General features: G+C 41.3%; 1 protein-coding gene across 10 annotated transcripts in view; it reads left to right on the forward strand.

The window, feature by feature from the left end:
* LOC147029651 (zinc finger E-box-binding homeobox 2-like) overlaps positions 1-22699 on the forward strand; it is a 313528-nt gene that overhangs the window by 275309 nt on the left and 15520 nt on the right. For 7 of the 10 annotated variants that reach the window (XM_085872853.1, XM_085872852.1, XM_085872855.1 and 4 more), the window contains 3 exons: positions 13099-13204; positions 13990-16211; positions 17510-17660. In XM_085872853.1, coding sequence (XP_085728979.1) covers positions 13099-13204; positions 13990-16211; positions 17510-17660 — 2479 coding nt within the window. Of the gene's footprint in view, positions 1-13098; positions 13205-13989; positions 16219-17509; positions 17661-22699 lie in introns of all 10 variants that reach the window. The other 3 variants (XR_015056001.1, XR_015056000.1, XM_085872859.1) reach the window with 2 other exon arrangements.

The raw sequence follows: 22699 nt of genomic DNA on the forward strand, positions 1-22699 counted from the left end.
AATATATAAATATATATATATATATATATATATATATATATATATATATATATATATATATATATATATATATATATATATATATAGATATATATGAAGTGATGACATCAGCGACTGTATACTGTTTGAACTACATGAGAAAGTCCTATTTAGTGAGAAAGCACAGATAGTATGACACCAGTCAGTTAACTATGACACCGGTACTGAACAGTCAACATTATAACTGGAAACACTTCAACGCCTCACTTGGAATTTCAAAAATCACTTCAATGACAGTACAAATTATTTTATTTGAAGTTTAGTTGAATGATTATGACACTAATTCGAGCAGGAAACCAGGCTGTCAAGCTCAATTGTTGAAGGACTACTAAAGCCTCAAAATTAAACTGACATTTTTATCACCAACTGTGTTTCACGGTCTTCTAGAGAGCAAGGTTGAGAAATTAAAAAGCCAGGACATTGTCGAATGGTAAATGTCTGGGATGCGTTCTGGTAGATCTATAAACATACAGATATATCGATAATATTGTCAATATCAATGTTCATAGAATAACGCACATAAAAATAAATAAATAAAATATTAAATTATATTTGTGCAAGTATCGAGGCTCATGGGAGAGAAGTAACGATAGGGGACAAAGGATCAACAGATAAAATGGGGGCAAAGGGAAAACAGTGGAAGAACAACGCAGATGCACAACAGGCCAGGGAAAGGAATTGTAGGAGAATGGTGGCAACAGGGTCTCAGCTGGACCAGTAAAACCCAGAAGTGGAAATGGGAAAGACTATTAGATGATGGTGGATAGCAGCACACTTAAAACCCAATGCTGAATAACTCGAGACAACGGACTCGTGGAGACCGTTCTGCAGCCGAGAAAGAAAAGTATGGGAAGAAACAATTGAGCATGAAGTTTTGACTTGCATTGGATAACAGTGGGAAATGAATTATGTGCAACACATCTGACCTGGTTGGGGGGGGGGGGGTGGGGAAGACAGGTGAGAGGGCAGAGAGAGCAAGAGCAGAAGGATAGACCATAACTCCGACCGTAAAGCCAGGCAATTCATTCTGCTTGTCCCGTGGCTGCTTGAAGGTTTGTTTTTAACAGCCACAGTTCACTGTTGGGGCATTTACATTCACAAGTTGTGGCACCAAGTGAACATGTCGTTCCAAGTCAAATTTTGTGTCTATTCTAATGTACAAATTGATTGCGACAGAAAGGCAGATGCAGAGGTAGGTTTCTCCGTTTTAATGCACATTCTTCCATTTATTTACCCATGAAACTATTTCACCCAGAAGGAGTGGTAATCCACCCAGGTCATCTGCATATGATTCCAAGAAATCTGAAACTAATGCTTTGATGTCAGCTTTATTATCAAGAATATTTGGAACAAGATAAATACACTTCATGACATTGATCGATTTCCATTGAACTTCTGAACCAATCCAATCCAATATATATATATATATATATATATATATATATATATATATATATATATATATATATATATATATATATATATATATATATATATATATATATATATATATATATATATAGATATATATATAGATATATATATAGATATATATATTTTTTTTTTTCTATCATGTATCGATCTGAAATCTCTCCTGTGAGGGAGCCATTTGTCTGGGTGTGTATCTCTGTCTGTGTCTCACCATTTTTCTCAGAGATGGCTGAACGGATCTCCGTGATACTTTCAGAGGTTCATGTTTGAGCCCCAAGGAGGGTTTTTCACAAAAAAAAAACAAATTGAAAATTTTGAAGAACAACACTTCGTTTTTTGGTTTGTTTGTTTTTTCATAACTTTTTTGTGCCTAAGCCATTTTAGCTATGTGGAATGTAATATTAAGTGATCCCTCACCACATTTCTTCATGGGTGTAGGGAAGTATTTTAGCCCTCCACAAAAAACTGACAGGGCAGTACCGGGCAACGCTGTGTACTCCTGCTTGTATAATGTAAAGCTGAGTTTGTGTTTGTGAGTCATAAGCAGCGCCCATTCTTCAAGTCACGCCTTTCCCTCTCTCTTCCCCAGCATCACAAGCATCCCCCATTAGTGAGGCCACGCCTTTCCTTTTCCTCTGAGTTTATGTACATTTAAAAAAATAAAATAATACGTTTAAAACGAAACAATGTACGTTGTTTTCATTTCAACAAAAATATTCATGATTAATATTTCAAGTCTTTAATTTAAAAATGTCCTTTTGTCAGCGTGTTGTATGTACTGTATGCGGTTGAGATGTCCAGGGGTGTGTTCAGTTACCTTGCGCTTGCCAAGCCAGCCGTTCCTTATCGACGGTTTTGAATGGAGTGCTTGCTTGAGTACTTATGCCACTTGGCGAACGCTCTACAAGAAACTTTGTCACTGAACACACCCCCGATTCATTACATGGCGACAAGGATAAACATCCATACCATGACTTCTTTCGGTCACATTGATGAGCTCAGGGGGCAGATTTTGACATGACACATGGCAAGTTAGAGGTGACGAGGCAAGTTAGAGGTTGGTTGCAATCGAAAGTGGGTTTTATTTTAATTATTTATTTTTGCCAAATGTAGTTAAAAACCCTGTGAAAATTCCTTTGTGTGTGTGTGGTCGTATGGCAGCTTAGCTGCCGGGGTAGCTATCATTTCATGAACCGCGACTGTGTCGCTGATGCAGTGCCCCTCTACCAGTACACACACTGGAACTGGTACTCATATCATTTTGCTGACCTCGGAAGGATGACAGGCTGAGTCAACGCCCTGGTGTATTAATTCAGCGGCCGATGGGGCTTGAACTCAGGACCCTAGGATCCCAAGTCGCCACCCTAACTACTACTCAGGACCCTAGGATCCCAAGTCGCCACCCTAACCACTGAGCCAACACCAGGCTCTAATTCCTTCGTTGGAGGAGGGAGGGGAAGGGGTTGAGGTTGGATGAGGCAGGGGAAGGGATGTAGTTGGAGGAGGAAGGGGAAGGGTGGGGTTAGAGTCCAAATGGTCCATGGGCCAGACCAAAATTTGGTACCACCCAGATGGACAAAGGCTCATAGTGTTTTTCTAATAGATCTATGTCTGTAGTGATGGATTTAAGGATGATAACCTTTTTCTGTGGTAGTTTTTTCATCGTAATCATCCCTTGAACTTGATGATGCATGTTCGGATTCGGAGCCAATAGTTTGGGGTAGGGGAAATTAAAATGATCACTACTCCTGGAAAAAATCATCCTGTCAGAGCAAGTGACCACTCAAAATGTGTGTCCTGGGATCCTCTATAGACTGAAAATAAATATTTTCCAATGTAGGTCAAATGTAGGTCAGCAGAGGTCAAAAGGTCACCAATTTTTGGGCTTGCCCAAAATCTGGAATACAGTCATAAACGGCCTTACAGAGGGTATTAACAGACCTTTATTGCCACTTTTACACCTAGAATTGTTTTATTAGATGTCCTGCGATGATTTTAACCCACCAGTGTTCAAGGATATTGCATAATGTCCATCCTGTACTAAACGAAAGACAACTTATGTAAAAAAAGGGCTTTAAAATGGCTGTTCTAAGGCAAAAAAATGGAAAATGTCCATAGCGTTGCAGCCAATCAACCTAGAGTAGTGAATGACCCCTTAAAATATTTGTATTTGAGGACTCTACAAGGTCCATTGCGAATTTTGACCTTCAATGTCAAATTTTCAAGGTCAAATGAGTGCAAAGTTTCGTAATGCAAATATCTATCAAGCAGAATCAAGTGCAAAGTGAAAAACCATGTACAGTATGTCACACTAATACTTCACTTTAATCATCAAATTAATAGGAAAATGTTAAGAAAAGCCAAGAGAAAACCATCAATAACACCTTAACGGTTTAAGGGGTAAATGTTCAGAATATAATCGGAATACTGGCTGTCGTTCACCACCTTTAAAGTACTTTTCGTGGTTACTAACAAATCATAATTTTTGTTTGTGGACCTGAAATCTTTTACACCATGGCATGGGAACATACTCGTATGTATCAATTTACATTAACCCCCCCCTCCCCCCGTTGAAAATGGGAGTGACTGAACCATGACGTGAAGTACTTATTCGTGTCTTCTTAAACAAAGCATAATTTTAGTGCGTGGGTGGACGTGAAACTTGCTACATGTACACCATGTCATGGAAACCTACTAGTGTTACAATTGTATCAATTTACATTCGTTAATCCCCACAATTCCCCCCCCCCCCACCTGTTGTCCATAGTTTCTCCATTGTAAATGCTATAATGCCTCATTCATCATCATCTGTATCAGAATCATATTCCATGATGGTGTTCCGTGTCATTTTCCTCCCACTGATACATGTGTCCACCCACATGTTTGTAGCTTGCACATGTAGGTGGACTTGAATCCATTATTGATGCACCCACAGTCTCCAGGCTTCTCAAGCCCATTTGTGACTGCGTACACTAGATCTTGGCTGAATGAGGTGGTCAAACTTTGCACCCGTTCTGAAGGACATGAACAGTTCCCTTCACCGGTCGACAATGTACGGTAAAATTGAACCAATACCTCTGGAGTTCTGGAGATACTTGTATCAGGAGGCTTTGCTAATCTCCTGGGAATTGATAGCTTGGTGCAATGCAAGAGCAGCCTGAGGAACAAGGCTATCATCAGAATTTGATTTGACCATTTCTAGCTCCTTTCTTACAGCCTGGTAATCTTTGACAAAACTATCAACTGTAAGTGAGTTGGGGAAAACAAGAAGAGCACCACTGTCTTCATTAACAAAGTGCAATGTATCATTAAACTCCATCTCAAGCATGCGATGAATATGTTTTTTTTCGTTGACGGCTCAATAGTAAACCCAAGGGTCGCTAGACTTTCAGTTAATTTACATGTCAACTGCACCATAGGAATCACACAAGGTTGGGTAAACATTTGTCTAACAAACGAGAACAAGTCACGTTTTGCAATGTCAACGGCATCTTCATAGTTCATGTCTTCAACGTCATGATCTTCCTCGGCATCAACTTGTCCTTTTCCTGGTCGTGTGTAGTTTCTGTAACATTTGCGATGATAGTGGCCCTCGGCGGCCACTAGATCTCGACTTACAAGTGCAAGAACTCTCTCATCCATCTTCCGTACCGCTGCATCCCTGATCGTATTGTCTGCCCGAAATTCCCGACACTGAACCAAAGGTGTTCTTGTCTTCGAATTTTTAACAAATTGGTCCTTTTCACAAAAATACACTTCAGTTCATAGAGTCTAGAAAATTCACCACTTGACCTTTTGCTGGTACGTTGAGTTTGTGACTTCTTGGACTCATTTTGTGCAACAATCCTATCAGGCAGCTTTTTCAGCGTAAAATGAGAACGGCACTTTCGATGGTACCACACATTTGGCACCTCCCGCTCACCTAGATTCTTCGTCAAGTCCAAGATGCCACTGTGCTTCCTTATCTCAGCAGCTCTGAGTAACGTTTCCCATGAGTTGTAATGAACAGGAGATATCAGCTTGGCGCTTGGATCACTTTCAGTTTCACGACAGTCCAGCATACATTCGTATGGAGCCGGCTTAAACCGCTTTGGCACTGGAGGAGTGGCAGTTCCTGTTGCCATTGTTAGTCAACCGACAAATCTGAAAAAGACAACTAAATCAATGGAAGCTTCATTATTACTTGACATTTGCCAAGTCAAGTCTAACTATATTGAAACTCATTATTTCGGCCAGGATTGAATCATCAGCCACAACTCCACAAAATAATGCATGCTCCCTGCATGACTGGCTCCAATGTGAAACAAGGGGGTGTGTGGTGTTGAGCATCATAACACTTAATATTGAGCATAATCATGTATCCTATGATCATATAGAGTATCTATATTACCTCCAGAGTCATGTTTTAGCTTACCTGTGTCATTAGTTTACATTTCTGCACTCAAATCAGCTTTCTCTGAAAATGAGCTTGGAAGAAAGTGAAAGTAATTTGATGGCTGCCACCTATTGGCTGTTGTTTGAAGAAGGAGCATTCATTTTAGTCTGACACCAGGCTAACATCAAGGCACAAAGTTCTTTTTGGAAACATTATAGGCCGACATATACTATCTGATTATATTCTGAACATTTACCCCTTAACCGTTAAGGCGTTATTGATGGTTTTCTCTTGGATTTTCTTCACATTTTCCTATTAATTTGATGATTAAAAGTGAAATATTAGGGTGACATACATGGTTTTTCACTTTGTACTTGATTCTACTTGATAGATATTTCATCACGAAACTCTTTAAAATTTGCACTCATTTGACCTTTGACCTTGAAAATTTGACCTTGAAGGTCAAAATTCGTGATGTGCCTTGTAGAGTCCTCCGATACAAATATTTTAAGGGGTCATTCACTACAATAGGTTGATTGGCTGAAACGCTATGGACATTTTCCATTTTCTTGCCTTAGAACAGCCATTTTAAGCACTTTTTTTTACATACGTCGTGTTTCGTTTAGTACAGGATGGACATTATGCAATATCCTTGAACATTGGTGGGTTAAAATCATAGCAGGACATCTAATAAAACAATTCTAGGTGTAAAAGTGGCAATTAAGGTCTGTTCATACCCTCTGTAGGGCCATTTATGACTGTATTCCAGATTTTTGGCAAGCCCAAAAATTGGTGACCTTTTGACCTCTGCTGACCTACATTTGACGGACATCGGAAAATATTTCTTTTCCGTTTGTAGAGGATCCCAGGACACACATTTTGAGTGGTCACTTCCTCTGATCGGATAATTTTTCCAGGAGTAGTGATCATTTTAATTTACCCTACCCCAAACTATTGGCTCCAAATCCGAACATGCATCATCAAGTTCAAGGGATGATTACTAGAAAAAACTACCACAGAAAAAGGTTATCATCCTTAAATCCATCACTACAGGCATAGATTATCAGAAAAACACGATGAGCCTTTGTCCATCTGGGTGGTACCAATTCCTCAAAATCTGGCCTCTGGCCCATGGACTAAAAGGGAGGGGGAAGGGGAAGCAGTGTGGTGGGGAGCCCGGAGGGAGGGGGTAGAGTAGGAGCAGGCAGGCGAAGTGGTGGGAGGTAGGGGGGACCCAATGTTGCCCCACAATGCTACTTCTTAGACCTGCAGATCCTTTTTAGACCCCACATACTCTTTACACCCTTTACACTCCTTCAGACCCTTTGGAACTCTTAAACTCGTCAAGACCCTTTGAACCCCTTAGGGCTCAGACCTTTACACCCCTTGGACCCATTTAAGACCCTTTAGACTAAGGTTAATTGTGCAAGCTCCACCCACCCTCAGTGTCGGCACAGGGTGTGGGGGGGGATTGTGGGCAGGGGTGAAGTGTCGACGGATCCATGATAGTATTTCTATTGTTTATGTACTGTTTGAATGTGACTTGGACTGTGACTACTTGTATTAATTATGTATTATTGGTCTGTGCCTATGTGTATTAATTCCATTACAAACTATTGGAACATAACTTCTTGAGCTTTAGACATCACACCCATTTAGGCCCCTTTAGATCTTTACAGCCTTTAAATCCCTGAAACCCTTAGATGCTTTAAAGACCCTTTAGACCCCTTGGACCCCTTAGAGTTAGACCCTTTACACCCCTAAGAACCTTTAAAGGCCCTCTCGACCCCTTAGACCCTTTAGACCCCTTCATACCCATTTAAGACCCTACAGACCCTTAAGACCCCTTTGATTATTTAAAGACGCTTTGCACCCCTTAGACCTTTTTAAGACTCTTTAGACCTTTATATCCTTTAGACCACTTTACACCCATTTAAGTCATTTTATATCTTTACAGCCTTTAAACCCTTCGATGCTTTAAAGACCCTTTGGACCCCTTATACTCCTCAGACCATTAAACCCTTTAACGACCTGAGATGATAAGACTCTTTAAATGGCACCCCTTCGACCCTTTAGACCCCTTAGACCTTTACACTCTTTCGAGCTCTTCGACTCTTTCATACCTATTGTTGACCCTTTAGACCAATCCACCATTTAGATCCTTTTGCCCCTTTAAAGACCAATTAGGCCATTACATCCTTTGGACCCCTGAATACCCATTGAAATCTTTTAGAGTTACCTGGACTTTATTTGACCCTTTAGACACTTTACAGACCTAGGGAGCTTTTAAGACCATTTAGACAATGTAAGACCCTTTGGACACTTTAGACCGGTTTTGCTCTTTCGTTCTTGGACATCTTCAGACTACTTAGACCCCTTAGAACCATTTAGAAATGAAAGGAGCAACACTGACCCTAGTTCAATTTATCATTCCTGATTGCAACCCCTCCTCTTAACTGGTGATCAGCAGGGCGGAGACAATGTGTTTGTGCAGCAGACGATGCTTGTTGCTACAGTAACAGGTCGTGCAGCATTTGCTGTAATGGGACTCGATCTGTGCCTTTCTGCTTGTCAAGTTAGAGGGTTCGATATATCTAATATATAAAGCTCTTTCAAACCACTGACTCACTCACTCACTCACTCACTCACTCACTCACTCACTCACTCACTCACTCACTCACTCACTCACTCACTGATGTTAAAGATTGGTACCTTCCGTATGACGCAGAAAAGTGAAATTCTGCGTGCCAATGGACATCGAAGCCGGTACACCAGGAAAAATCACAATTATCGGACGACATCCATAAATGAAAATATAAATAAATTTTAAAAAGTGGAAAAAATGCAGGTGAGTGACCCGAGACATTGGCGATGCACGGTAATTTTGTATGCCAATAGACATCGAAGCCGAAACACCAGGAAAAATCACAGAACCATCAGAAAACATCCGTAAATGAAAATATAAATAAATGAAAAAAAAAGTAAATGAAAAATCAAATGCAGGTGAGCGACCCGAGACAATGGGGAAGCACAGTTCGTATGCTTACACGATGTGTAAGCACAGCCTGCTAGGGTGTGTGTGTGTATGTATGCATGTATATATATACATACATACATACATACATACATACATACATACATACATACATACATACATACATACAGTGCCAAGGCTCATGGAGGAACAATTCTAAGCTCTGAATCATTTCAAGCTTGTTATGCTGAAATATTCAGTTATCTATTTATGTAAATATAATTACACACCTGGTGTAGTTTCATTGGCGCTCATGGTTTGGTAACCACCACAAGATTTATTATCAAGGACAGTTCTGAGTTTATCAGCTTCCAAGTAGGAGTCGTACAAATATAGTGCAAGTCGTAAGACAATATGTTTGTTGATTGGTGGTTTGCTTGAGGGAAGCTTTGGTGCTGTAGAAGTATTCCCATGGCAAGGATCACGCTTGATTGTTTGCCATTGCCTTCCCAGTTGTAGTCAGGGCAGCAATTTGCAATTTAGCCAGAGTACCGGTGATAACTTGCTCGCTCTGTAGTGAAAGGCACCATGGGATCTTTATTACCCACCAGCTAATGCTAGTGGATGCAGCCTCCCCTTAATGCTCATCTGAGGGATTGCGTGGGAATCAACTGGCCTCCAAGATTTCGTCCGCAGCCTGATGGAGTACTGCTCACCCCTCTGGGCTGGTGCTCCCACCTCTCACCTTTCTCAGCTTCATGCTGCGGAAACCAAGGCATTTAGGATCATTGGTATCTCTCGCGATGAAGCAAAGCCTGTAAAGCCTGTAAGTCTCCAGTGCATCATGTCATTTTTAAAAGCATGTGGTTCATGTACTTAACACACCATGAGGCGCATAGGGCTGCCGAGACAATTTCATTTTGGCTAAACAGTACAGTCCTGGATGGGTCGCCACTCCGACACAGGATACTGAAATGGCTTATCACCCCAGTAAGCTGGTACTCATTTGCCGACCTCAGAAGGATGGCAGGCTAAGTCAACCCCACCTGATATTAATTCAATAGATGGACAGGGCTCAAACTCAAGACCCTAAGATCTTAAGCCAGCCACCTTAACCATTATGCCAAAACCAGGCTTCGTTAAATTATGTGCAGATCAACAATTACATACTTACACACTGGTTATAATTAAGCTTGTGAACTTGTAAAATGATACAATATCATGGAAGGAGTTCGAGAGAGAAAAAGTGTTGATCAGGATGGGTTAAACAACCCTATTTGTGCGGGAGACAGGTTAACAAGCCCTATTTATACCTACTGTGACTTTGCCATTTGACATTTTGTCCCAATTTTTAATTCTTCTTCTTCATATTATCATAATAAAGGTTTATTGAAGCCATCAAATAGTAAAAAAAAAAAAAGTTCTGGTTTGTACAGACACATTGACACACACAAGCGATTGCAAAACCCCATCTCCCACTGTGCAGCAGACAGACTAACAACTAATATAGCAATGTTTTCAGCGTTTCAAGGAAATCGCCGAAGCATTGGTGGCCCTGTAAGGAGCAGTGTTGAGGAAATTAACTTCAGAAAGTCTTGCAAGAAAAGAAACCGGGGCCACCCAGTCCACTCCCTTACATCTGCTCCTGACCGATTGCCAGCCTTAAAACTGTCCCTTACGTGGCAAATGAAACTAAGGGAGATGTATGTTCAGTGTCCTATCTTATAGCAATGGTCGAATTTGTCTCAGATAACTATTAAATTGTGTTCTATACATACAGGTAGTATGTTTCATACATATATATATATATATATATATATATATATATATATATATATATATATATATATATATATATATATATATATATATCTACCAAGTAATCTAGATCCAGGAGATGGCAAATCTAATCATTTACCAGCAATAGCTGTGACATTGATCATGCACTCTTTGCACCTCTGACATATTATTGTCACATTGCATTTGCTTCATAATTCATTTTCACAAGCAAAGGTTACTGTGAGAGTCGTCAACAGGTGTGGCTTGGATGCTGGTGATGTCATATCACAATGCGAAACCAGGAGAAGGGGTAAAGCCCACCAAGCACCCCATATGATCATTTTGGGAACAAACAGAATCTTTGTGCAGTGTGTAATGACACTGGCCTTGGTTTCATAACAGCTGTCTTCCCTTGAGAACCATCAACCACACCCAGCTGTCCATATGCTTCAAAAGTACACTACTACTTCGAACAGCGGCCCAAAAGGACATTTTTCTTTCTTTCAGTTGATGCAGTTATTTTGAGATAATCAAAACATGCAATGGGCGTTCAAAAGGTTATCCTAATGAGACTACAATAGTTCGAGAAACTTTTTCTTTTCTTTTTTTTTTGTTCAAGATACTGTTATTCAATTTAAAATGACACTTGGTGGCACGATGGGTAGAACGTCTGTTCTGAGTCTGAGAGGTCGACGGTTTGAACCTGACCCTGGCCGAGTCATACCAAAGAGTTAATAAATGGTACGTGTTGCACCCTTGTTTGATGCTCGACATTTAAAAAGGAGAGAGCATGGGTAAACAGCCAAAGGTTGGCAACTATCGTGCAGGCTCGATGGGCCTAATAGCCTCCTCCGATGTGGAAGTTCCTTGGAAGAGAAATCATATTTATTTATTTACTAATATTAGTTTATATTTTGTGGAATGAAATTATTTTCCTTCCCAATTGTATAAATATATATTAAAAAATACAAAAAGTTGGTGTTTCATGAAATATTGTGATTATCTTGTTCCGATGCCTTTTTGAACGCCATGTGTACATCACATGATAATTCCATTCAATACAATTTCACTTCATGTTTTCTGTTAAGTTGTGAATTTGTTTTAAAGATGGTTTCAAGTTTGTTGTTTTATGTATCAATCATTCCAAAAGGAATTTGAGGATAAATGAGTTGATAATGCAATGACAAACCTCTTATTTTGTTCATCTGTGTTGTTGTTTTTGCTTCTTTTTTTTTTTTTTTTCAAGTATCGCTTATCAGGACAAAGTATGATGGGATGCAATTTTTTTGATATCATATATATTTGTCATAGAACACTCCACATTTTAAATATTTTTGTGCTTTTTAATATACAGTGTATGCTGTGAAACCATATGATAATTATTTTTGGAAAATATAGTATATGTTTTGATTATCTCAACACGTTTCAGTGATCTCCTTATGAGGAACTTTTTTTTGCAATTCCCATATTGCTTCAAGAACTAGAACGGCACTCGGTAGAGCACATACCTCCACCAAGCCGAACAGTTCACGTTACTGTATGTATCCCACTGATAAGCCGGATCTGCATCCAGATCTTAAGCAAAATCTAATCGGCTTGTTCTTGTCACCGACCCAACTCATCCACCGAGTTTCGTCCGAATCCGTCCACAATTTTTTTTGAAATATCATGCTACATATCATCTGTAGCCTCATCTCTCAATGGGGAAGAATCACTTGGAAATGTCTTTTGAATTCTCAGATCCAGATCCGGATCTTCACCAAAATCGAAGCAATCCTTCCTTGTCACTCCCCCAACCTGTCCACCAAGTTTAGTCCGAATCAATCCACAACTGTTTTTGAGATATCCTGCTCACACAGACAGACAGACAGACAGTGGTCAAAACATAAACTCCATGAACCTTATGTGTTGGAGGTATTAGCAATGATAATTTCATTAATTCTACCGATGACTGCGTTTTTGCCCAATCTATTACTGTACGGGTATTACCAATCCAAAAAAAATGGCAAATGTCTTGGTGTCCTGGCACATTTCCCATTTGTTGCATCCCTTTCATATCACATGATCAGTTCTCCAGAAAGAATGTTTCATCATGATTTCAAAGTTGTTATCCTCCCAAAGAGATATATAATTCCCACCATTTAATTTAAAGGAGCATACTTTATCATACATGGTGAAAATTTTTTATTTTTTTTTTAAATTTGCCATGGATGTTTTATGCCTCTGATATGTATATGCCATTTGAAACAGCTGCCCTTTTTGGTATATAATCACAGGCTTTATAGTCAATGGGATTCAGTGGGAAAAGGTGACGCTTCTCTTGACTTAACTCTCAATTACGGTGGCGCTAAGACATTCCGGAAAAGTCTCAGCAGCTGCCTCCGCAGCACCTGTCCCATAAAGCCGTATGCTTTCCTTGGCGACCAACAACTGACTTGATTGTGCAAATGTGCTCTGGCCGGAGTTTGCGTTCCTCCATTTGGTTCTCACGCTTTTCCAGGAGGTGGGCACTCAGGCAGAAATGAACCGGAAGTTCAAGTGCAGTGAGTGTGGGAAGGCTTTCAAATACAAACATCACCTCAAGGAGCACTTGAGGATCCACAGCGGTAAGTGTTACCTTTTGCTTTTTCATTACTTTTTCTTCCAATTAGGAAATCTTTGTGAAAAGTTCTTTAGCAATAGAGCTTTAAATGGATGGTTCAACAACTGCTCCCCCTCCCACAACCCCCCTCCCCCCCCACCTCTATTCATTCACCAAAGCTTGCGTATCTCATTGGCAAAATATTCACTTTCCGCTCCAATGCAGATGTGTGTGCCTAAAGCAGCACCGAGCTTGTTTAAGTTGTGCTCTGAATAAAATAAAAAAAAAGCACAAAATATTACTCACCTACATTATCTTTGGCAGACACAACCTAAGCAAGTGTTGTTGATTTCAATGTGATCCGTTGTTTCGTATGAGCGGAGGTAATGATTTCATGTCATGTTTTAAAGCCTCATGGATTCGTATTTTCATTAGCTTTCCTTCATTGACCACTTTTTGGTCTTTGAGACTGCAGAAGTTTCGTGCAATATCTAAACTCAGCAGGAGTAGCAAAAGTTTTGAAAGTCTTAAGGAAGTTCATTAATTCACAACAAAGTCGATGCAATCAATCAGTGTGTAAGTTTGACAATGTTTGGGATGTTTCCGTAGCCTGCGGTGTATTTCAAAAATATTTTTTGCCCTTTTCGTCATTACATTTCCCATCACATGTGACACTGTTTTATTATTCAGAATGCATCTGTTGTTTGCAGTGTGAGCAACACTTCATGGAAAATGATAAAATAGATTAACCATGTTGAACGTATGTAAATTCAGCTTAACATCAGTGTATCTTTGTGTTGTGCTGTCCAGGTGAAAAGCCTTATGAATGTCCAAACTGCAAGAAACGCTTCTCTCACTCTGGATCCTATAGCTCACATATAAGTAGCAAGAAGTGCATTGGACAGGCTTCGCCAGGAGCTGCAATGACCAATGGGGGTCGATTGAAGATGGGTATAAGGGGAATGGGATCGCCGCCATCACATTCTCCCACCTCTCCCGATAGCCAAGCACTCTCGCAACTTCGGCAAAAACTGCAAGGTGCCAGCCGCCTTTCACCTGAACATTTGCATTTGTTGCCGCCCGACTCCTTGAGAATAAAGGCTGAGCCACAGCTGCCAAGTGACTATTTCCCAGACTACCGCACCTCCGCTGCATGTTTCACCTACTCAAATGGTGGAAGCAATATTATCAACAGCAGCATCAACCTTCCAATGAACTTCAGTGCAGCAGTGCTTGGTTCACTGCAGCCAGCCCTCATTTCCCAACTGAACCCTGACCTTTTGGCTTCAAGCGAGCCGGCAGTACAAAATTTATTACAGACATTGACGGGTGGGGAAGACCTCAGGGCGAGGTTCAACGATGAAGAACTGCCAGTCGGCCTTAATGAGGTACACAAAGTACTACGGATTGTAGATAATACAGTGTCGAGACTGAAGAGTTGCACACCATTACGGGAAGATGGTGCCAAGATACTTGAACGTCCTGTAAAGATGGATCCAGAAGCTGAGGAATTGACAGCAGCAGCAGCAGCAGTGCCAGGGGTTGCGACTGTGCCGAAGAGCCATGCGTTGTCTCGATTCTCCCCATTTCTGGCACAAAATGGAATGGCAAAGAGCATCATTGATTATACCCTGGAAAAAGTGAATGAGGCCAAGGTCTGCTTGCAGGGTCTCGATCAAGAGTCGTTGAAAGAAAATGATCAGGAGCTTAAAAGAGAAGCGTGGCAATTTGGCAGAAACATCGAGGAAGGCAAGATAACACCATTTAATGGTCAGAATGTGATGCGCAAGCAAGACCTTGATGGGTCAGCGTCTGGTTCGTGCATGCACCGGTGTCAATTTTGTGGCCACGCCTTTCCTGGGCCTATTCCCCTCCATCAGCATGAGCGGTACTTGTGCAAGATGAATGAAGAAATCAAAGCTGTACTGATCCGCCCGAGCCAAGAACACAAAACCCCGAAGGTGAAATCAATTTCAACAGAAGGTTCTATTTCACCAGAAACACACCGAGAAACATCTTCACCAAGCACACCTGCTCCAGAAATGCCAAGCCACACATCGTTCGGAAAGCATAATGCTGAAGATTTCCTCAAGGCCGAAATGCTTGCACAGTTTTCACGACTTGTTTGCGCTCGTAGTTTTCCGAACCGTTGCCCAAACAGGGATAACCTGTGTAGTATCCGGGACTCTGACCATGCAAGTATCTTACCTGGAGGCACAGCGAGCAATGGTGAGGGCTTATCAGAAAGTTCTCCACTCACTTCGTTCTGTCTTCCTCAGGTGAATGTTGGAGTTTTCCATCATAGAAGCCCTCTGAGAAGGACAAACAAGTTCTCACCAAGCCGACTGCTAACTGCCTCCAGCTACAGCCATATTTCCAGGAGTAACACTCCTTCTTCTCCATTGAATTTATCCGTTTCAGGACATCATATAGAGCAGACCCCAAATGGATGTTCTCATTCACCAGGTGGAGTTCCTCGCAGCATGTCGAATGGTTCTTTGTCATCGGATGATATTCTGATTTCATCACAGGCCGAGCCGCTGGATCTTTCACTGCCAAAAGACCCAAATCATCTCAAGGTGACTAAGAGGTTCAAAATGAGTGACCAAGACAGCTTGGGGATGGTGGAATCTGGCAGTGATACGTCATCTCCAACGAGTCAGCAAGATGAGCCTCTCAACCTGACTTACTTCAAAAAAGAGCCATGTGGCCATGGTGATGATGAAATAACTAGAAATATTACATCCATCACTGGAGTCAGGAAGCCTGCGTTTGATCTATCACTCTCTTACGGGACAAAACCCCAACCACCTCCGCTATACTCAGCATTTCCACCCCTCAGCACCTTCCACAACCCAGGCAACCTCATACCACCACTGCACACAGGCCGGATGCCTGAGCTGGGGCCTTATGCAGGCCTCGACCAATTGCCCTTCTTTCCACATCTGGCGTATCACACATCTTTCCACCCAATCACTGCGACCGGAGACTTCAATATGAACAGGAAGTTCCACCATAGAGGCAGTGCTCAGGTCAGCAGTGAGTATAAAGCTTGCTACATGTCCTTTGACCCACATCCTTTCCCCTTCAAATATTTATTTACTAAAAAAATAAAAAGTCCACCAAGTTGTTGCATCGTTTAAATTATTATTACCTCTCCCACCGAAGGTGGACAGAGGTTATGCTTTCACCCCTGTCTGTCTGTTTTGTTTGTCTGTCTCTCCGTCAGTCTGTGAGCAGGATATCTCAAAACTTTGTGGACGGATTCAGACCAAACTTGGTGGACAGGTTGGGTGTGTGACGAGGACGAAGTTATTCTATTTTGTGGAAGACCCGAATTCACAATTGGATACGAGAATTTTTAAAGTGATTTTTCACCATTGAGTAATCGGGCTCAATATTATATTTGACATGATATCTCAAAAAGTTGTTGACAGATTTGGATGAAACTCGGTTAACAGGTTGGGTGTGTGACAAGGAAGAATTGGTTCGGTCTTGGTGAAGATCCGAATCCGGATCTGGAGAGGAGAAAAAATTTTTTTAAAGTGATTCTTCACCATTGAGAGATCGGGGGCAAAAACGATACATATCATGATATTTCAAAAAGCTGTGGACGAGTTATGACAAAACCAGGTGGATGAGTTGGGTCGGCGACAAGAACAAGCCCATTCGATTTTGGTTCAGGGTCCGTATCCTGATCCGGCCTATCAGTGGGATACAAAACGTAAACTGTTCAGCCTGGCGGAGGGACGCGCTCGACCGAATGCCGTTCGAGTCATTGATATTATTATTGTCATCATCAATCCTTGTATCAACGTACAATATTAAACTTTGTTTCTCTCGTTGAGTTGTTTCCAAAGTGCTGTGAAAGAAATTTGAGTGTCTGCAGATATTAATGCAGTATCCCTTTTATGTGGCTAGTTATATGATGTGGCCACCTGTCTTGTGCTGCAAACTTCACTTGAAAGAAGAGGTAATCACATAAGGATTTGGTCCATTGGAGTCACACCCGTCAAGCTTCACTATTCCCTTCACCAGCACAGTGAATTCCAGTGATGAATCCTTTGATTGCTGTTCCAATACATAAGCAATGCCAAACTGTCTTTTGAAAATATATTATCATGGCTTATTTCGCTGAGGAGACAGAAACAGAAGCAGCTCATAAGCTGTTCTCTTCAAATGATCATGCTTAAACTTCCTCATAGCTGTGTGCAAGCTTTTCAAGTCCAAACACCCAGGCACATGTGGTTGGATACGCAAAGCATGTGTTACTTCAGTATGATTGTGGTTGTGGACTTGTTTTATCTCCTTCCAAATTTTTGGACGGCAGGCGGAGGATGGAGATCATGGTTCCGATTCTGACTCGGGCCTACCGCACAAGAAGTTACGGAAGGGAGAAACAGGGTGCTTCTCTTGTGACTTGTGTGACAAAACATTCCAGAAGAGCAGCTCCCTTCTGAGGCACAAGTATGAACACACAGGTAAATGCCTCTTTCTCCCCGTAAGGGGCCACCTACACATTACATGTGCATGGGAGGAAGTATTAAATTGAGAAACGAAAGTGAGAAAAGAAAGCAAAGGAAGGATGGCCGTGGACAAAGGGGAGTGCAGAATAATTGAGCAGGAAGGAAATAAGAGGAGGTTTGGGAGACATGTTCATTAAGAGAGAAGAGGAAAGGGATAGTATGGGTCTGTGGGACATATGAGAAAGGAAGGAGTGAAAATTAGCCATTTTGCATACGTAATACGTAGATGACCCCCAAAGGCAACTTCTTATTGCATTCTAAAAGCCAAAGCAGAATCACCATTGGATATCCCCTCTGACTGTCATCTTACCATCCGTTATGCTGAGTTTTCTTCCCGATTTGGGTGTAAGGAGGACGAGCGAGTTGCATTTTAATGCCGATCCCAAGTTACAGTGTTAGCATTAAATTCTAACCACGATGTGTGCTGTGGTCACCACATATTTATCAGACCAGGCAGTGCAGGTAGATTACCCCTTATTACATCAAGGCCATTATTGAGCCAGCTGGGTTTTTATTGGTAATCTGATGATGACATGGTATGGTAATTATCCTGAAAATAGTTTGTTGTCCAGAAGATTAAAATCCAAGTCGTTAATATTACTGCTTTCCTATGAATGGGGTACCAAAACCTATAAATTCTGTATGGGATACCAATCCAGTATCCACACCAATAAGGTAACCATTGTTGTTCAATCAAATGGCATGTATGGTGTAAATATTTCACATGTCATCATCCGACTGAATGGCATGTGTGGCATAAATATTTCACGACAATGCTGACCTTACTCGATTGCTTTTGGAGATGAATGCCTTTGAAATCCTTGGTTGTGGAATTCTGTCTCATGATCCTCTGTCTTGGTCTCAGCGCATGAGTACGTTCGAGATACTTCCAATATTTCCTGAACAATAATTGCCCCACGTACGTAAAGCAAAAAGCGAGGTTAAGCAATTGGTTCATGTCTGTCTGTCCATCCATGTCTGTCTTATCAGTTTAAGGAATGGGAGGAACAACATATGTAAATGTAATGTTATATTTTGAACAAGAATGAGAACATGAGTCGAAAGACAAGTCTTCCGTTTTACCGTATATCGGCTGTGAATTCATCCTTTTCGCACATGCACAGAGAGGAGTGAGATAACATTTTACTCTGTCTGTCTGTCTGGCAGTGAAACAAGATTAAAAATAATTCCAAACAGGAAACTTACTGTTCGTAAGGATGTCATAATGGACACATAAAACAGGCACGAAGGAGTGTTCCTTCAGTAAACTTTACAGACATTGCAGACGAACAAGGAGCATTCCAGATGGCACAAATAGAGCAAACTAGTAGCCTCAAAAGAGCCTCCCTGAATCTTGTGCTCCAGTCACGAACTGGTGAACAAGGGGACCCCAGGTTATGTGCCAAATGTTGGGGCAGCCTCCCAAATAACTATGTCCAGGTTCCGGCCTCCAGCTTTCTTGTGACAAACATGTGGTAACACCGATTAAAGAGGCACCACGGAACCAGGAATGCAACCATAAGGATTTAAGAACCACAAACCTCCCATACGGCAGCCTGCACCAAGAACTTGCATCAGAACCAATGTTCCATTAAAGGCTCCTAAGGGACAGGTGGTGGTACCACCCTGGGTGGTTGCAGAAATTCCAAGGAACTTACATGTTTTAGGTATACAGTAGGTACATAATGTTCAGGTAGATAATGTAATTGTAAATATATGTGCCTCTTTGGTTCCTTAATTCTACCTGAAAGTCCCACAGCACCATGCCTCCTCCAATTATGGAAAATTCACATAAATTTAAACATTCATAATTTAATGTTTCGTTTCGACAAGATGGCCGACTTTATGCTTTCTCTTAGCAGTGATTGGGAGAATAATATAGAGGCTCAATAGATTGACATCTATGGGATTGTCGGAGGGATTTCAATCCAAAAAACTTTTTCTTAGTAAGAAAATATTTTCTTAAAATAAGAAAATTTTTCTTGAAACAAGAAAACCATGAGAAAATATTTCTGGTTTTTCTTAGTTTTCTTAGTAAGAAAATATCTATAATTCCAGCAATCTCTGTGTGTCTGTCTGTCTGTCTGTCTGCGACCGCCGTTTTTCAACTACCGCCGGTCCGATCTCATTGAAACTTGCCAGTAATATTGCCGGGGCCCCGCGGATGTGCCTTTTCGAGGTTTGATATTAATCGGACAAGCGGTTCCCAAGTTACGGCCATTTTATTGCTTTTTCAGTGTTGAAAAGGTTGAAAAAAAAGAGGAAGCATTGTGACGTCATTCATGACGTCACAATGCTTCCTCTTTTTTTTTTGATATGATGTCACAATTGACTCTGGGACCTGAGTATGTGAAGCTTCACTAAAGCTTCATTCACTAAAAAGCTTCACTTAAAACAAAATGGTGTTTTAATTTCGACTAACAACAACGATTTATTCGTGGAATTCTTCAATTCAAAGGTAATATACTTTCTAGAAGGTAAACGTGCAAACATTGGTTCAGTTTGAAATCCGATTTCCTTGAATCCCGATTTAGCACGACCCTGCTTTTTTCGCAGTGACATTTTATGAACCTCAACGATCGCATTATAACAGGGCCACAGGTAGATGGATTAACAGGTAGATAGATTATGTATGTACAGTGTACATAATTATATGTGCAATTTTTATACGACTGGCAGTGCTACGTCGGCTACATCACTCGGCGATAGGAATTTTTCAGCTACATTTCAGCCTGGTAAGTTACATGAGTATGTGCCTGGGGACACGTCACGTCACGCTGACGTTGGAATTCCAAGGTTGGAATTAATTGTTGTGCTTGGTAGACATTTGTGAATACATTTACAGAGAGAGGGGAGAGAGGAGGGGAGAGAGGGGGGAGAGAGAAGGACGAGAGAGGGGGGAGAGAGGGGGGCAAGAGAGGGGAGGGAGAGAGGTGGCGAGAGAGCAGGGGGAAGAGGAATATTGCTGGGGACCCGTGGATGTGCCTTTTTGAGGTTTGATATTAATCGAACGAGCGGTTCCCAAGTTACAGCCATTTATCTGTCGACCAATATCTGCGAGAGAGGGGAGGATGAGAGTGGGGGCGAGAGAGAGGGGCGAGAGAGGAGGGGGAGAAAGGAAGGGCGAGACATGGGGGGAGCGAGGGGGGGCGAGAGAGAGGGGGCAATTCTTCAACACAATTCTTCTTCGTTTGATATGACGTCACATTTGACGCTGGGGACCCGAGTATGTTTCCCAAGTTATTGCCATTTATGATACGGTTGGTCCAATCTAATTGAAATAATGCCCCAATCCAGTCGTCGTTTTCGCCCCTACGGGCCCGTACCAGTTTTCTTAAAATAACAAAAGTTTTCTTGAAACAAGAAAACCATGAGAAAATCTTTCTTGTGGTTTTCTTTTGTTATTTTCAAAACAATATCTCCAATGAAGAAAATTATTTTTGACAGTGTAGTATTGATAATAGGACTTTCCTTGAAAGAACGAATATGCAAATGAGGCTATGAGACGCATCAAAGCGTGCACGAGTCTTGGCAACTTTTGGTTGTTTCTTTAAGCTCTATCCTTTTAAATGTTGAGCGTCAAGGAAGGAAGCAGCATGTGCCAGTTTTTTAAGTCATTGGAATGACTCAGCGAGGGTTCAAACCACCAACCTCCTCAACTCAGAGTGGACACATTAACCATTATGCTACTGAATGTAATCATTATGTCACCACATTTTCATGTCCACTATCTCTAAAGAAATAGGACTATATTTCTTTATCTATTCTATAAATTCAAGAATATATGTATTTTCTATACAAGATCAAAACTCATATAAAAAGGGAGGTGACAGAGTGTCATAAGACAAAGAACAGACAGTGTGGCAAAAGTTGGACATAGTAACCAAAGGAATGAATAAACGGAAAAGAGAAGAGTGAAGAGGGGAGGAAACACAGTAACCTGTAAATTCGAGGGTTCGGTTAGGTCGGGTTAATGGGGGTAGAAACTATCATGGATTCATGGGTACAGATGAGGCATGGAACAACATGGTGGTGCATTGCTTCCTGGAAGTGCTGGAGAGAAGAGTACGATTCAACAGCCTCAGGAAGATGGTTCTACAAACGGGAGAAAAGAAGAACAAAGACGTGGAGTTCTGCAGACAGCCTGGATATTTGGAGTTACTATAAGAAGAACATGTGCATCCTTGAAAAGCAACAGGTCTTGTGCTTCAACAACATTGCAGGAAATGCTATTAATGCTGAGAGTTTTACATTCTGTAGATTCCAGGAAAGACAGAGGTGATGCTGGGGGTCCAGCCCAAAGGGAAGAGCACAACTTCATCGGGATATTGACAAAGGTCTTGTTTGCTCTGAGCTATTTTGATTTTCAAGTTATTAAGAAATTTTGAAGAATAAGTGGTATCCTCACTCTAATTCATGGATCGGTGTTTGTGTGTGTTTGTCGTGCTACTGCTCTTCCAGTTCTGGACTGATTCCATCCAGACTTGCTACAAAGGATCAGCATAACCCCAATTAATGTATGAGGGTGTTTTAACTTTGCCAGTGGTCTTGGGGGTGGGGGGGGAGGGAAGAGGGGGGGGCGGGGACACAAATTCTCTATGTAAATGTGTATCGTGTAGTGCCACCTACAGGTGGGGGAGGGTATTACAAGTTTCCACCATCAACAGTGCAGTATTCCTGTCCCCACGTTTTCCAGTGAGGTGTTTTGAATTAAAAGTAGTAAGTATGTTTTTGCTTCATGCACGTAACTGGGTTTTTTTGTTTTTTTTTGTCTATGCAGATATGTCAGTTGCCTATACACCACCCAAATAAAGGTATGCATCAGGAGAACATGTTGCATGCTTGGAACAATATCGCCCGTAGGGCGTGTACTCCATTAGTATTCTTTGAAATTTGTTAACATAAGTTCATGGGGGAACAATGCAGAGCTTCTCCGAATTTGAAACATGACAACGGAGTAGACGACTTTGTGATATTAAAAAAAATAATTTGTA

The sequence above is a fragment of the Eptatretus burgeri genome, chromosome 3, assembly GCF_056783735.1.
Source record: "Eptatretus burgeri isolate ZD-2024b chromosome 3, Ebu_testis_v1, whole genome shotgun sequence".
Lineage (NCBI taxonomy): Eukaryota > Metazoa > Chordata > Myxini > Myxiniformes > Myxinidae > Eptatretus > Eptatretus burgeri.